At 40.3% G+C, this 14,880-nt stretch overlaps 1 protein-coding gene across 4 annotated transcripts in view; it reads left to right on the top strand.

Moving 5' to 3' along the window:
- cdk14 (cyclin dependent kinase 14) overlaps window positions 1-14,880 on the top strand; it is a 461,964-nt gene that overhangs the window by 155,499 nt on the left and 291,585 nt on the right. For all 4 annotated transcript variants that reach the window (XM_030157361.1, XM_030157362.1, XM_030157364.1 and 1 more), the window contains one exon: window positions 10,346-10,591. In XM_030157361.1, coding sequence (XP_030013221.1) covers window positions 10,346-10,591 — 246 coding nt within the window. The remainder of the gene's footprint in view (window positions 1-10,345; window positions 10,592-14,880) is intronic.

The following is a 14,880-nucleotide window of genomic DNA, read 5'->3' as shown; positions in this document are numbered from 1 at the left end:
CACAAACAGTTTCCATTTATTGTAGAATTTGTTGAAGTTTCCTCGTTTTGAATATCTAATTTTCTCTCCTTTTAAAAAGACGTGACCTCGTTAACCCACTGTGTGCTGGAAGGGGCTGTTGGAGATTTCCACTAAAAATCAATTCTGATGCGCATGTATAAAACTGTTTCCTAAGTGTGAATGTGTGCAGTGTGCGCAGTGTGCACAGTGTGCACAGTGTGCGCAGTGTGCACAGCGGCCTCTGAAACCAAACACAAGTGTGTCCAAACACTAGTGCAGAACAACAACAGAGCCACGGTTCCAACAGCAGTGGTCCACGCAGAAGAAGGAACACACAACACCAGAGCAAAACAGAGGGTGAGAACGTCCTAAATGAGTCTGTCCCTCAGGTCATGAAAAAACCTTCATTATTCATTCTCCAAAATGGGGGGGGGGTGTTTGTTTTGGTGCATGGCACAGTATCTATGAACACTCCCTTAAGGGATACTTTTGCACTTTCTCAGAAACCGTACACCGCACTGTCCATTAGGTTGGATCATTTACAGCTGACGGCTGACTACCATGTGCAGGTTTAGGGGTGGAAGTAGAATTCAGATCTGAACATACAGGAGATCTGGAATTTAACCGCAAGTAGAAGTGGTGGAAGTCAGAAGGGGACGATTAAAACGGGTTTTGGTCGTTTCTGCATCATCTGTGCTTTCAGTTCTGCTGTAATGATGGATGGATCAGTATCTCACAGGACGATGATGGTTTTAAATGGTTCTAGATGGTTCTAGATGGGTTTAGATGGTTTTAAATGGTTCTAGATGGGTTTAGATGGTTTTAAATGGTTTTAGATGGTTCTAGATGGGTTTAGATGGTTTTAAATGGTTTTAGATGGTTCTAGATGGGTTTAGATGGTTTTAAATGGTTTTAGATGGGTTTAGATGGTTTTAAATGGTTTTAGATGGGTTTAGATGGTTTTAAATGGTTTTAGATGGTTCTAGATGGGTTTAGATGGTTTTAAATGGTTTTAGATGAACATTTCAAACGTGTTTTTACTCAAACATTAACTACAGATGCATCAGTGTATAGTTATAGGTAAATAAACTCCAGTTACTGCAGCCAAGCTTCATTCAATGATCATATTAGAAAAGAATAGAATAGAATAGAATAGAATAGAATAGAATAGAATAGAATAGAATAGAATAGAATAGAATAGAATAGATTTTTATTGTCACTGTCGCAGGAACAAAGAAAATCCGTTTAGCTGCTCTGTTCTATTAAGCAGCAGAACCGCTTAGTGCAAAAAGGACTGTATGAAGATATCACACAAAATACTAAAGATAAGTATAGGCCTGTGCAAAAAGCTCCAGGATAAAATATTATAAATGAATGAATTTATTTGTTGAACGAACGTGTCTAAAATTGAGAGAAAAAAAAAAAAAATATATATATATATATATATATATATATATAAATGTATACATTTATGTATTTTTGGTCAAAGAAGAGAGTAGTGAAAACAGCAGGTTGACAGGACCAATATTTTGGGCGACATTAGTCATTTTTCATACAATAGTCTCACAGTCGTGTTGCTATGCCCATGACAGTTGACAGGAAGTGCAGTACGACACTGCATGATGGGAAATGAAGTTAAAAACAGGAACGACGCATTTACTAACTTCAGTCCCTAGATATTGATAATATATTAATTGTCATTTGAATTCTGAAGAGTGATTTACCAAACTATCTTTACGTCAGTACTTATAAAATACAGACTCATGTTTTCCCAAAAGTCATCTGTGCCCAGGATAAAAACCACCACATCTACAGCCTGGGCTTCCACACAGGTCAGTGCACTAGTTCATGTCATAAAACAGTACTGACTGCAAAAGACAGGAGCCTCAAGAAACTGATTACAGGTGTTTGTTTTTTTTCATCACTATCTTATATCCTCCAGATCTACATGCACCTGCCCTGGTTCTCTAAACGACAGATCAGACGACAACGATCAGTTCAGATTCAGTCCATGAACAGAAACCATAAGCTGGTTAACTTATTTGTATTTAGGTTCCAGGCTGCCAGCAAACAGGTACATAAATGAACTACAAACAATGCACATCAAAATGTGAATTTATATGCCTGTTTATTTATTTATTTGTCTGTAGTTTTTGTAGATTTTGTGTCAGACTGTTGCTGAAGTTGAAGTGACTGCTTCAGTGACTGGTTTTTAATCATTTAATTACAGGTTTCATCACCTCATCAGCTTCATTTAATAATCTAACAGAATATGACACAGTTCTGTGGATTAAACAAGCAAACAGTTTATGACATCGTTGAACTGAGCTCAGCCTTGAATATCTACAGCAGTAAAATGAAATATTAACGATTAATGCAGAAGTAAAATAAATCCAATAATATTGCATGTATCATACGTTCATTTTACTCCACAGTGACAACTTGAGCTTCATTATTTAAGTACATGTTGCTCATATTACTTTAATACTTTTACTAAACAGAGGTTTGAATTCAGAACTTTTTCTTCTTGTGTATGTATATTGTGTATGTTTAAGTGCTTTTACATAGCTGAAGTATCAGAATACCTCATACTGGACTTTTTGGAGTATTTTGACAGGAAAGCTAACTGTTTCCATGTAGTTGAATCTCATTTCCTCAGCAGATATCGGGTGTTTTTGTCAGTATGACCTGTCCAAATGACTGCAGTGAAGTAGTACTGTAATTGTACCTGAAAGTAAAACACATGGAAGTATTTTAAAATTATCCTGTCATTGGGTCAGTGCTTCTGGGTACTTTCCTAACTCCTAAGCCTGGTTGTGCGTTTCATGTCAGCTCGTAACTGAAAGTGATCATGCCGTTGTTTGAAACAAAATATATGAGCTTAAGCATTGTCATTGGTTAATTTTTAAAGTGCGGTTAGACGGTCAGTACCAGCGTCACGGCTGAGTTTGGGAACACGTCACCTCTGTCATCAGCTGAGTCCGTTTGTCTCTGCTGGTGTTGGAAAAAAAACAAAAGTGACCTTTGTGAGTCTGTCTGTTGTGTTTTGCATCTGATCGTCTGTACCAGGGGCGTCACACTCACTTTAACCCATAAAGACCCAGGGCTACTTTTGGAGCAGTTCCCAGGTGCATTTGTCTCCATATTTAACATTTCTTAAGTGGTTTCTGACCATTTGTTGTAATATTATCTTCTTTATTTGGCTTTTTTTCAGTCAAAATCATATATTTTTCTATATTTAATTCACTGATCATGTAGATGTTCATTAAAGATCAGATAAAGTTTAGTTATTATATCAAAACAGAGAAAACCGAAGAAAAATTCCCTTTTTCAGCAAAATACAACATTAAGTGAACATAACCCCAGTGTGTCCATCCACTGTCATTGATCCAACTCCATGGGTTTGACTGGGGAATCAATGTTGTAGAAGATGACGGTGTTTCCATGGTAACTACAGAGCCTCTGAACGCTCAAATGAGTCATATCTGATGACAGGATAGTTTATAAATGTACATATTTTCATAATGTTATTGTACTTTTTTCACATTAAACCGAGGAGATAATTTGGAGTTTTCATTACGTATAAATTGTTATGCTATTAGTGTGTTGACCTGTGTGGAGCCACGGGTTCCAGATCCTCTGATCCAGGTCACTCCTTTCCTTTCTTTCCTTTCTTGGTAAATTCCACTGGTGTTTTCAGTTGAATAACCTCTCAGCTGGTATGTCTGTTTCTGTACAGGAAATTTGACACCATGGCGACATGGACCTATTGTTTATCTGTTGCTAGGTAACCCAGTTAAATGATGATTCTATGATTCTGGGCGTAGCAATGTGATTGGCCATTGGGAGGCTATTGTATTCTAAAATCACTAATATTTCCTAAAACATTGGCCCTGTCAACTTGTTGTTTTCACTTCTCTGTTCCTTGACCTAAAATACAGAAATATGCCAAACTGCAGCAGTCTGCTTTTTCTGGATATTGTGTGATGCCTGAGACACACACACACACACACACACACACACACACACACACACATATACACATACGCACGCACGCACACACACACACACACACACACACACACAGAGTCCACTTCCCTTTTATTATACAGGCATGGAAAAAAATATTAGACCATCAAAAGTCCTCAAAAACAATGGCTATACAATCCAGTCCTAACTCCTGTGTGTGTCATGTGACTAAAACAGACAGAAAAGAAAACATGGAATGAATAAAAGCACAGTTTGTGTCAGAACAATGACACAGATACTGATGGAAGAACTGAAGGGATTTGGGTTTTATCCAGAAAACATGTTCAATGCATAGATATGAGCTGTGAAATTCAACTACTATGAGCTGTTTGTGTTGTTCTCATTCTATTTGTCCAAACAGACGGACCTTTAGTTGGACCAGGCAGTAAAATGAACAAGAAACTGAAGAAAACACGTGGTGGTCTAATATTTTTTTCCACGACTGTATAGGCTTGTACTTGATCACACTGAGTTGTATGTGAACACCCTTGCCTGTTTAATATTGTCAGTGTCATTTTTGCACTTTGTGAGCTCATCCTGCGGCTGGATTGCACCATTTGTCAGTCCAGTTTGGGCCCGCAGACCCTCTGTTTGACACCCCTGGTCTCTGTTGTCCTTTTGTGTCTGATATTGTGAGTGCAGAGCGCTTTCAGCCGGAGCCTTGTTGAACACGTCCGACCCACACTCCCTCATCAACTATTGATGTCTGCCGGTGCAATATGTCCGAAATGCCAGTGTTTGTTTCTGTGCTGTTCCAGTTTACTACTGCTGTCGCTGAGGACCTGCTGGGTTTGCACAGGACTCATATTTATGACAGCACCCCCGTCTCATTACCATGTACCATTTCAAGCTTCTCATTATGCTCCGTGGGCATCTGTCACTTGTGCATTTCTGGCCTATTTTACAGACTCATTTGCGTAAACATTTTCTCTAGTTATACATTTCATTTCATATGTACAACTCTATTTCTCGCTTTAACTATTCACCTGTGTTGATTCATAAAAATGTACTTAATAAGGCTTTACATGTAGTTAAACAAAGCTATTAAACCGTTCCCATGTTTTTAAACTGTTCTGTTTTTATGAACTGTGCTGTGGACTGCAGCGCTTTAAGACAGTCAGACAACATGGCATGTATTTATTCTTAGCAGCATGAAAACACGACTGGTTTTATTACCTGTCAGCGACAGCATCTGACTGTACAAATGTGTCCTGGTGCAAATGTGTCCTGGTGCAAATGTGTCCTGGTGCAAATGTACTGTACAAATGTGTCCTGATGCAAATGTACTGTACAAATGTGTCCTGATGCAAATGTGTCCTGGTGCAAATGTACTGTACAAATGTGTCCTGATGCAAATGTACTGTACAAATGTGTCCTGATGCAAATGTGTCCTGGTGCAAATGTACTGTACAAATGTGTCCTGATGCAAATGTACTGTACAAATGTGTCCTGATGCAAATGTACTGTACAAATGTGTCCTGATGCAAATGTACTGTACAAATGTGTCCTGGTGTGGAATAGAAATCACAAATGAACAGGAAGTGAGAAATGAATGATGAGGACAACTGGAGCTCAGTTTAGTTAATTTAATTAATGTTGAGTTAGTTAGACAGACATGAAACAGTATTTTTGGACAGAAGGAAGGAAGACAGGAAGGAAGGAAACAAGGAAGGAAAGATGGAAATACAGGGAAAGATGCAGGGAAGGAAATAAGGAAGGAAGGAAAGACTGAAGGAAAGAAGGAAATAAATATGGAAACAAGGAGAGATGGAAGCTAGAAGGAAAGGAAAAATAATGATAAAAGACAAGAGGAAAAAGGCAAGTTAGAACCAGACAAGGAAGGAAGGAAGGAAGGAAGAAAGAAAGAAAGAAAGAAAGAAAGAAAGAAAGAAAGGGAAATGAGGAAAAAAAGAAGATAGGAAGCAAACACTGAAAGTTTGAAGGAAGGAAAGAAGGGTTTGGGTGAAGGAAACAAGGAAGGAAAGAGGGAAATAGGGAAACAATGAAAGATGGGAGGAAGACGGAAAGGAAAAAGAATGAAGGAAAGAGAAAAGGACAGATAGAACCAGACAAGGAAAGAATGGAGGGAGGAGGGAAAGTAAGAAGTAAAGAAAGAAAGAAAGATGGAAGGAATGAAGGTAAGAAACAAACAATGAAAGTATGAAGGAAGGAAGAAAACAAGGAAAAATGGAAGGAAAGAAAGAATGAAAGAAGGAAGGAAGGAAGGGAGGAAGTAAACGGTGAAAGGACACACGGTGTGGCCGGTCTCCTTCTTCTGTTCCTTCAGCTTCTTCACTTCCTGTGAGCTGTACTTCACTTCCTGTCAGCTGCAGTTCACTTCCTGTCAGCTGCAGGTCACTTCCTGTCAGCTGCAGGTCACTTCCTGTCAGCTGCAGTTCACTTCCTGTCAGCTGTACTTCACTTCCTGTCAGCTGCAGGTCACTTCCTGTCAGCTGTACTTCACTTCCTGTCAGCTGCAGGTCACTTCCTGTCAGCTGTACTTCACTTCCTGTCAGCTGCAGTTCACTTCCTGTCAGCTGTACTTCACTTCCTGTCAGCTGCACTTCACTTCCTGTCAGCTGTACTTCACTTCCTGTCAGCTGCACTTCACTTCCTGTCAGCTGCACTTCACTTCCTGTCAGCTGTACTTCACTTCCTGTCAGCTATACTTCACTTCCTGTCAGCTGCAGGTCACTTCCTGTCAGCTGCAGGTCACTTCCTGTCAGCTGCAGTTCACTTCCTGTCAGCTGTACTTCACTTCCTGTCAGCTGCAGGTCACTTCCTGTCAGCTGTACTTCACTTCCTGTCAGCTGCAGGTCACTTCCTGTCAGCTGTACTTCACTTCCTGTCAGCTGCAGTTCACTTCCTGTCAGCTGTACTTCACTTCCTGTCAGCTGCACTTCACTTCCTGTCAGCTGTACTTCACTTCCTGTCAGCTGCACTTCACTTCCTGTCAGCTGCACTTCACTTCCTGTCAGCTGTACTTCACTTCCTGTCAGCTATACTTCACTTCCTGTCAGCTGCAGGTCACTTCCTGTCAGCTGCAGGTCACTTCCTGTCAGCTGCAGTTCACTTCCTGTCAGCTGTACTTCACTTCCTGTCAGCTGCAGGTCACTTCCTGTCAGCTGTACTTCACTTCCTGTCAGCTGCAGTTCACTTCCTGTCAGCTGTACTTCACTTCCTGTCAGCTGCACTTCACTTCCTGTCAGCTGTACTTCACTTCCTGTCAGCTGCACTTCACTTCCTGTCAGCTGTACTTCACTTCCTGTCAGCTATACTTCACTTCCTGTCAGCTGCAGGTCACTTCCTGTCAGCTGCAGGTCACTTCCTGTCAGCTGCACTTCACTTCCTGTCAGCTGCAGTCCACTTCCTGTCAGCTGTACTTCACTTCCTGTCAGCTGTGGATGCAGATCAGCTGTGGGTTCAGTCAGCGTTCACAGACATTTGTAAAGGACAGTTCATAGATGTAAACGTTTGCATTATGTAATTGGACTTTTTTCACTATAGAACACATTGAAATGTTTGGGGTCGGCATTATTTATATGTTGTTCTGTTATTATGTTAGTGGTCTGGTCCACTTCAGGTCATACTGGGCTGAATGTGGCCCCTGGACTCCCCTGGTGTACCCTGGTGTACCCTGGTGTACCCTGGTCTACCCTGGTCCACCTGGTTCATCCTGTTTCGGCCCTTTGTCTCAGGGCATGTTTGATTATCTATAAGAAATCTTCTGGTTCCAGCTGTTTAATTATTATTACAGCGTCAGCAGCAGCCACCAGCTGCTGTCGTGTTGTTTTCCTTCTGCCCAGTTTGCAGTGGCTGTAGTGGGAAAGGCTGTGGAGTGTCCAGTGAAACCTGGCCCACGCTGAACAACAAACCAGCCAACTGCAAGACGACTCCTGCATGTGTATTAGAGTAATTAGAAGTTCTTCCTGCAGGGGAGCCCGCTCCTAAATATTTAATTTGCAGGCAGTCGTGGCAAAACATGTCATGCCGTTTGCGTCTTTTGTGTCCGATGTGCACGGTTCGTGGTGGAGGAGCAGCTGGTAAGGCCGAAAAAACCCAAAAAAACCCAGACTGGGGGTGCATGGGTGCACGATGGGGATGAAGGAGGAGATCTGTGGTGTGTGTGCACTGTTGGATGGATGTGGAGATGTGTGTGTGGTGGAGATAAGGATAAACCCTGAGACTGTGCAGCTGAGGAACAGAAGGAGAAGAAGAAGGAGAAGGAGAAGAAGAAGAAAAAGGAGAAGGAGAAGGAGGAGAAGCAGCAGCAGCGACGCAGACTAGAGCTGTTGTGATCACAGAAAGGCCATGTGGCTCAGACAGCAGTGTTCGGAGCTCAGTGTTCGGAGCTCAGTGTTCGGAGCTCAGTGTTCGGAGCTCAGTGCTCGGAGCTCAGTGTTCGGAGCTCAGTGTTCGTGGCTCAGTGTTCGGAGCTCAGTTGTTGTAGCTCAGTGTTCGGAGCTCAGTGGTTGTAGCTCAGTGTTCGTAGCTCAGTGTTCGGAGCTCAGTGTTCGTAGCTCAGTGTTCGGAGCTCAGTTGTTGTAGCTCAGTGTTCGGAGCTCAGTGGTTGTAGCTCAGTGTTTGGAGCTCAGTGGTTGTAGCTCAGTGTTCAGAGCTCAGTGTTCGGAGCTCAGTTGTTGTAGCTCAGTGTTCGGAGCTCAGTGTTCGGAGCTCAGTGTTCGGAGCTCAGTTGTTGTAGCTCAGTGTTTGGAGCTCAGTGTTCGTAGCTCAGTTGTTGTAGCTCAGTGTTCGGAGCTCAGTTGTTGTAGCTCAGTGTTCGGAGCTCAGTGGTTGTAGCTCAGTGTTTGGAGCTCAGTGTTCGTAGCTCAGTGTTCGGAGCTCAGTGTTCGGAGCTCAGTTGTTGTAGCTCAGTGTTTGGAGCTCAGTGTTCGTAGCTCAGTTGTTGTAGCTCAGTGTTCGGAGCTCAGTTGTTGTAGCTCAGTGTTCGGAGCTCAGTGGTTGTAGCTCAGTGTTTGGAGCTCAGTGTTCGGAGCTCAGTGTTCGGAGCTCAGTGTTCGGAGCTCAGTGTTCGGAGCTCAGTTGTTGTAGCTCAGTGTTTGGAGCTCAGTTGTTGTAGCTCAGTTGTTGTAGCTCAGTGTTCGTAGCTCAGTGTTCGTAGCTCAGTGTTCGTAGCTCCGCGGCAGCAGCAGAGCTGGAGCACACACAGGGTTTGGAAGACGAGGGGCGCCGTCAGGTTTGAGCTCATCGCTGGCAGCCACACATGGAGTTTCCTCTTTAACCCTTTCATGCATGAATTATTAGAACCTTTGTCCAGATCTTTTCTTGAGTGTTTTTATTCCTCATTAGGTATGGAAAAACAATGCAGTTGATTTTTTTTTTTTATGGATTTACAAAAATGTCCACTCGGCTACACCACGCATTTTATTCTTGAAGCACAGAAACATGTGTTTAAAACCCAATATTAGAAAGTGATATGAAAACAGTGACATAAAAACAGGTTAAATGCTGCTAATCTGATGTTTTCTCACGTTTGAACATATTCTAATAGTAGTAATGACTCACTTGATTGATTGATTTGATTGATTGATGTATTTATTTCGAATATGAATGTCCAAACAGAAGAAAATAAATAAACCAAACACTTAAACATGAGACACATCAAACATACTGAGGATATTTACATGTAGTTCAGATCCAGTCCTTTATCCAACACAGATACTACTGCTGTGGACCAGCAGGGCACCACTGGATTCTGGGAAATTATGATATTTTTTACCACCTGGTTTAAATTAACACATTATTCTGATAATATTATGGCTTTATTGTTGGAATATGATGACTTTAATCTCATAAACAAATGACATTTTTGTTAAATTATGATTTTTTTTTTTTTATAACTATGACTTTATTCTCATAACATTGTGATTCTTTTTGTATTTGACTTTATTATTATAAAATAGAAATCATAAAATAATTAATTAATTTAAATAATTAATAACAGTAATAATCTTCCTAGTTCATGGAGATAATATGCAAAAAACAAAACAAAACCAAAACATAAAAAAAAATGTTAATTACAATCTAACAATTAACAGTTGATTTCCACTCAGACCTGTCAGTGCAGATCAGGTTTATCTAGAACAGCACAGTTCCAGTACTGCTCTGAATGTACGTGGATTATTATGGGATGGTGCATTAGTGTCCACTGTGTTGGCTGATCTGGAACTGAAACAACCAAACCCATGAATGTACAAGAGAACAGCTGGAGAAGAACTGACCACTGGACTGACCACTGGAGTGACCGCTGTGCATGAAAGGGTTAAAGCTGACTTCTATCTCCTGCCTTTGACAGATATGTGTCACAAAGATGTCCACACGCAGCGTCCAGGGATCAGACTCGGTCATCAAACCCCTGGACACCATCCCTGAGGACAAGAAGGTGAGAGTTCAGCGCACGCAGAGCGGCTTCGACCCGTTCGAGAAGCCCGCCAGCCAGGTGAAGAGGGTCCACTCCGAGAACAATGCCTGCATCAACGCCAAGAGCTCCTCCGCCGGCAAAGAGTCGCCCAAACTGCGCCGCCACTCCAGCCCCAGCTCTGTAAGTCCAGCTTACACACACACACACACACACACACACACACACACACACACACACACACACACACACACACACACACAGCCTGTACTGCTACAATGTGCAGTTACACTCATGGTGCATTATTGAGTACATTCAGGAGTCAGGTTTCTATCCATGTGAAGTGCAAAATCCAACACCATTTCTTAGAAAATCTGCAAAAGCAACGCAAACGAACACATGTTTCCGACAAACCTGCTGTAAGAACTGTGCACATGAAGATGGAGTGGATGGAGATTCAGTTCAGAACAAACATGTAACAAAGACAGAGTGGAAATGACAGGCAACAAGTGTTTATTTATTTAAATTTTTTCCTTTTCTTTTTTCTTTTCTTTATTATTTTGTTTATTTTAATTTCTTTTATTTTATTTATTATTATCATCTGTCTGTTTTCGTCACATGACACACACAGGAGTTAGGACTGGATTACAGAACCATTGTTTTTGACAACTTTGGACGGTCTGACCATTTTTTCTCAATGGAGAGAAGGTAGGAAGGAAACAAAGAAGGAAACAAAGAGGGAAAAAAGGATGATTAAATAAAAACATAGAAGGAGAGAGCAGGAAGGAATAAAGTGAGGGAGGGAGAACAGAAGGAAGAAGGAAGGAAAGAAAAACAAGGAAACAGAAGGAAGCAAGGAAACAAGTAAAGTAGGGAGGAAGAAAGTGAAATAAACAAAGAAAGACAGAAGGAAACAAGGAAAGACAAAAGGAAGGAAGGAAGGAAGGAAAACAAGGAAACAGAAGGAAGCAAGGAAACAAGTAGGGAGGAAGAAAGTGAAATAAACAAAGAAAGACAGAAGGAAACAAGGAAGGAAGGAAGGAAAAAAGAAGGAAAGATAGAAGGAAGGAAAGGAAAGGCAAGGCAGCTTTATTTCTCCAGCGCATTTCATGTACAAGACAATTCAAAGTGCTTCACATAAAACATTAAAAGTATTACAGCAGAAGGCATGAGAAAAACACACAAATCAGATAAACAGGTAAAACAGATAAAAGAGACAAGCAGATTAAACCGATACAAACTTTTAGCTTCAAAGGAACAGTGTCTACAGTCTATTAACAGCCTGTTAATCTGCTGTATTTCACTTAGATGAGTAAAATCAGCAGCAGATAAAAAGCATTTATTTCATTCAGTTCAGTTTATTTTAAATATGCAACAAACACCAGATACTCCTACCTGTAACGCCTAGAAATAGAACAGATTTGAAGAACACATGAAAACTTCTAACTCAACTCTTTGTAGGACACTCATAAAATACTCCAAATTTCAACTTCAGCATCTAACTGGACGTCGTCATCTACCTCCTCATGTTGTCATGACAACAGTCTCCCTCCTCTTACCATAAAACATCTGAGCAGCACCTGCTAAAAAGCAAACACATGCAATAAAACCAGTTAGAAGGTCCTAAACGGACCAAACTCACTCATATTCACTCTTTAACCTCAGCATTTCTACAGAGGTGTTTCAGTGAAAAAAACAGGTTCTCCTCCCTGCGTTTACAGGTCAGTGGTTTCTGCTGCACCCATTATAGTTTCGAATGTTTCGCTGTTTCGCGCTGGAAAAGTGGCTCTAGCATCGGTTTTCTCTTCTTTTCCAGTTGCATGGGGTGTAAAATCGTGGTAGTACAGTGTAATAGTAGGCCCTGCTGCCGTGCAGGACACCACGTACTGGTTTGCACACAGTTTTGTCGGTAAATCAGCTGCATTTGTCATCATCTTTTTCTGAGCTGCAGTTATTTTACCTGCTGTGGATGCACGAGCTGATGGCGTTGTGCATATTACATCACTACCTGTGTCGAGTTACAAACCAATGTCTTTTCAACTTTAAGTGGAAAAATGTGGGGAGTATGAAATCATGCGAGCCCCACATATTTAGCCTGGAAATATGCTATAACTGCAGCGAATATTCGCCTTCTTTGAAAAAACGCGAACCCCTGCATAATGTGCGCTACTTACTTGATTATGCTTTGAATTATGTGATAATTAAATAATAATGTTAAAAAGTTTAGACAGTTTCCTGTAAACCAGGGATGAGTCTGTGAAATCTGTGAGTGTGGAAGGTTTACAGTGAAAAGTAGGAGTGGTTTTCCATTTGACCTGCGTCATTCTAGAAGAAGAATGTGAGGACGCTGAGAACACTCATGCTGCAAAATATTCATATTTAAATATATGTTTTTCATGAACATGAACCTCCAACAACCTTAAAGCCACCGGTGATCAAAAACATCTACTGATCTGAACTGTGGAGTCACTTCAGAACCACTCATCCCATCAACACATGAGGTCAAACACCTGAAGAACCTGAGGCAGTTTCAGACGTTCTTCAGCATCAGACAGGAACCATGTGGACGTTCACAGGCTCTGGAGTCAACATGTCCACAAGCCTTCATCATCATCATCCTCATTATCATTATCATCATCCTCATCATCATCCTCATCATCATCATTATCATCATCCTCATTATCATTATCATCATCCTCATCATCCTCATCATCTTCATCATTATCATCCTCACCATCATCTTCCTCATCCTCATCATCATCATCACCATCCTTATCATCATCCTCATCATCATCAACATCATCATCATCATCATCATGCTCATCATCATCACCATCCTTATCATCATCCTCATCATCATCAACATCATCATCATCATCATCATGCTCATCATCATCACCATCCTTATCATCATCCTCATCATCATCAACATCATCATCATCATCATCATGCTCATCATCATCACCATCCTTATCATCATCCACATCATCCTCATCCTCATCCTCATCATTATCAGTGTTGTGGATGATGTGCTGTTTGGTGTCAGTCACCTCTGCTATGGTTGATAAACAGCGAGTGAGATGTGTTACCATGGAAACGCTGTTGGTTCTGATCTGGCCTCTTTTTATTTTTCTCATTATTTTGCTGAACTTTGTAACTGAACTGATGAGACGAGTCAAATAAATAAAATCGTCTCCTGCAAACCACAGAGATGACAGATCATAGTGCAGAGTATATGGAAAGGATCTGTGACCGTGTTGTCTTTAAGCAGCACTTTGACACAAACAAAGTGTATTTTGGGAAACTGTAGCCTTAAAATCTTTGCCGTTTAAAACATTTATTAAGAACGACATGTTATACGTAGAAAGAGCGAGCAGTTCCTTTGCTTTGTGGTGATATTTCTGCATACATCTGCTTTGCTCCTGTTTCCTTCTGATCATTTTGTTATAATGACATATTTGTTATGATATAATAATAATATAATAACGCAGTATATCATATTCTAATAATAACAACAGTTCAATCCAACTTTGTTTGTAAAACCCTTTAAAACAGGCACAGTGGACCAAAATGCTGAACAGAAAAAAAAAGAAAACCGAAATAACAGAGTAAAATACAAGAAAAGATTAAAAGACATAGAACAAATGTAAAAGAAAAATGAATAAATACAAAAAATAAAAATACAGAAGAACAGATAAAACCTAAATAAAAGAATAAAATACAAGAATAGATTAAAAACATAAAAAGCTCTACAATTAAAAACAATAACAAAAAAATAAAAACAACAAACTAATACCAAATAAAACAACTGAATAAAAATAATACATTCAAACAGCTCACATGGTTTCAAAAGCCGAAGAGAAAAGAAGGGATTTAAGAACAGAAAATCATCTGAAAATAAGAAGTAGGTACAACATTTTCTGAAATGTTTCACAGCTGATAATAAAAATCCAAATGCACCAGAAAACACAACGATACAAACAAACAAAAATATAGACAGACACATCTGGACATTCCAGTAAATGTGTGTTTTGGGCTCTGACATGAACAGGACGTGTCATCTGTTCCAAACCTCCCATTACCTCCTGTGTTTCTCAGGTGTTTCCGTCGTTTCGCCTTTTCTCCAGCCTGTATTTCTTCATCTGGTTAATTGAAGCCTATTTACAAACAGCGCGGTTTTCTTAATCATGCAAATGAGATTTTCAGGTTTTTATACGTTTGAGCTTTCTTTTTTAATTTAGCTCCAAATGTAAAACGCCTAATTGGTGCGAGCACAAATAAGATTTAATAAGTGTGTTATGAGGCCTGACTGATTGCCTGCCAGCATCTCGGTGCGATGTTAATGAACTGTTTCAAGTATGATTATGAAAATGGGAAATAAATAAATAAATAAATAAATGAAAACAAAAAAAAATAAATAAATATCCCTTTCATGGTTTTTCTGTTTTAGCAAAACCGTGAACCTGACTCTC

This window comes from Sphaeramia orbicularis, chromosome 16, assembly GCF_902148855.1.
Source record: "Sphaeramia orbicularis chromosome 16, fSphaOr1.1, whole genome shotgun sequence".
NCBI classification, from domain to species: domain Eukaryota; kingdom Metazoa; phylum Chordata; class Actinopteri; order Kurtiformes; family Apogonidae; genus Sphaeramia; species Sphaeramia orbicularis.
The sequence above is the reverse complement of the archived record's forward strand: the minus strand, read 5'-3'. Positions and strand labels throughout refer to the sequence as shown.